This window comes from Orycteropus afer, unplaced genomic scaffold, assembly GCF_000298275.1.
Source record: "Orycteropus afer afer isolate SDZICR_OR568_19922 unplaced genomic scaffold, OryAfe1.0 scaffold00334, whole genome shotgun sequence".
Lineage (NCBI taxonomy): Eukaryota > Metazoa > Chordata > Mammalia > Tubulidentata > Orycteropodidae > Orycteropus > Orycteropus afer.
In genome coordinates this window covers 3,335,820-3,336,751 of record NW_006921921.1, presented here as the reverse complement: position 1 = coordinate 3,336,751, position 932 = coordinate 3,335,820, and the positions used below count along the sequence as shown (strand labels likewise).

At 32.6% G+C, this 932-nt stretch overlaps 1 protein-coding gene across 1 annotated transcript in view; it reads right to left on the bottom strand.

The window, feature by feature from the left end:
* Positions 1–932, bottom strand: part of HCFC2 (host cell factor C2) — a 68,809-nt gene that overhangs the window by 42,673 nt on the left and 25,204 nt on the right. Inside the window, exons 6-7 of the mRNA XM_042782477.1 lie at positions 476–582; positions 182–370 (exon numbers count right to left, since the gene is read on the bottom strand). Coding sequence (XP_042638411.1) covers positions 182–370; positions 476–582 — 296 coding nt within the window. The remainder of the gene's footprint in view (positions 1–181; positions 371–475; positions 583–932) is intronic.

The following is a 932-nucleotide window of genomic DNA, read 5'->3' as shown; positions in this document are numbered from 1 at the left end:
AACAAGAATCAAGCTCCACCTCTTGGAAGAGAGAGTATCTACAAATACTATTTCTCCCATTCATTTTTAATTATGGGACAGAGAGGTGGTGACATTTAAAGTAAATCTCAAAAGAGAGACATTATTTGAGTATTTATTTACCTAAAGGACAAATTTTTATTTGTTAAATACTCTTACCTACCAGTATCAAGATACCAGAGATCCTTGCAGCAAACTTGACTATTCAACGCTTTTTTGTAGCCATCTCTTCCACTCCAAAAATATAATCGAGTGCCAATTCCAACAGCACAGTGCCCAGCTCTCGGTCTTGGTCTTGAATTTTTCTTATCTTCCTGAGAGTCTGATACTAGGGTAGTCCACTCTGCTGTATCTAAAAATAAAGAAATATACCTATCTATTGTTCTTAAGCAACAAAGTAACAAAAATTATTTTCTTAAGCAATTTTAATTTAGTAAGTAACTCTTAAAAGACTCACCCAGATTGAGGTAAGAAAATGAACTGGTACATCTCCATTCACAATCATAAGGTGAAGTCTCAATATTTTCCCCCTTATGTGGAACCCATCCACCAAAAATGTACATCCTGAATAATAGTAAAAAACAAATGAGAGCATAAAGTAGCCAATATTAAAAAAAAAACAAACAAACAATTTTTCCTTGTTGGATCTGAAATGCTAAGTACAATGGACTTATTTGTTGACTCAAAGCTTCAGGACTATTCATTCATTTATCACTGTCAAGGGAATGGAAATAAGATGACCAATAAAACAATGTTTGCCTTTAAGAGTTCACAATTTTATGAAGCAATACAACATCATAGTTATTCTCTCTGCCAAGATATTTGAAGTGGGGAATATTTCAATTACAGTACATTTGTAAATCAATATTGTCTATAATATACTAAGGGTATAAAAAAGATGCACAAATGATCTG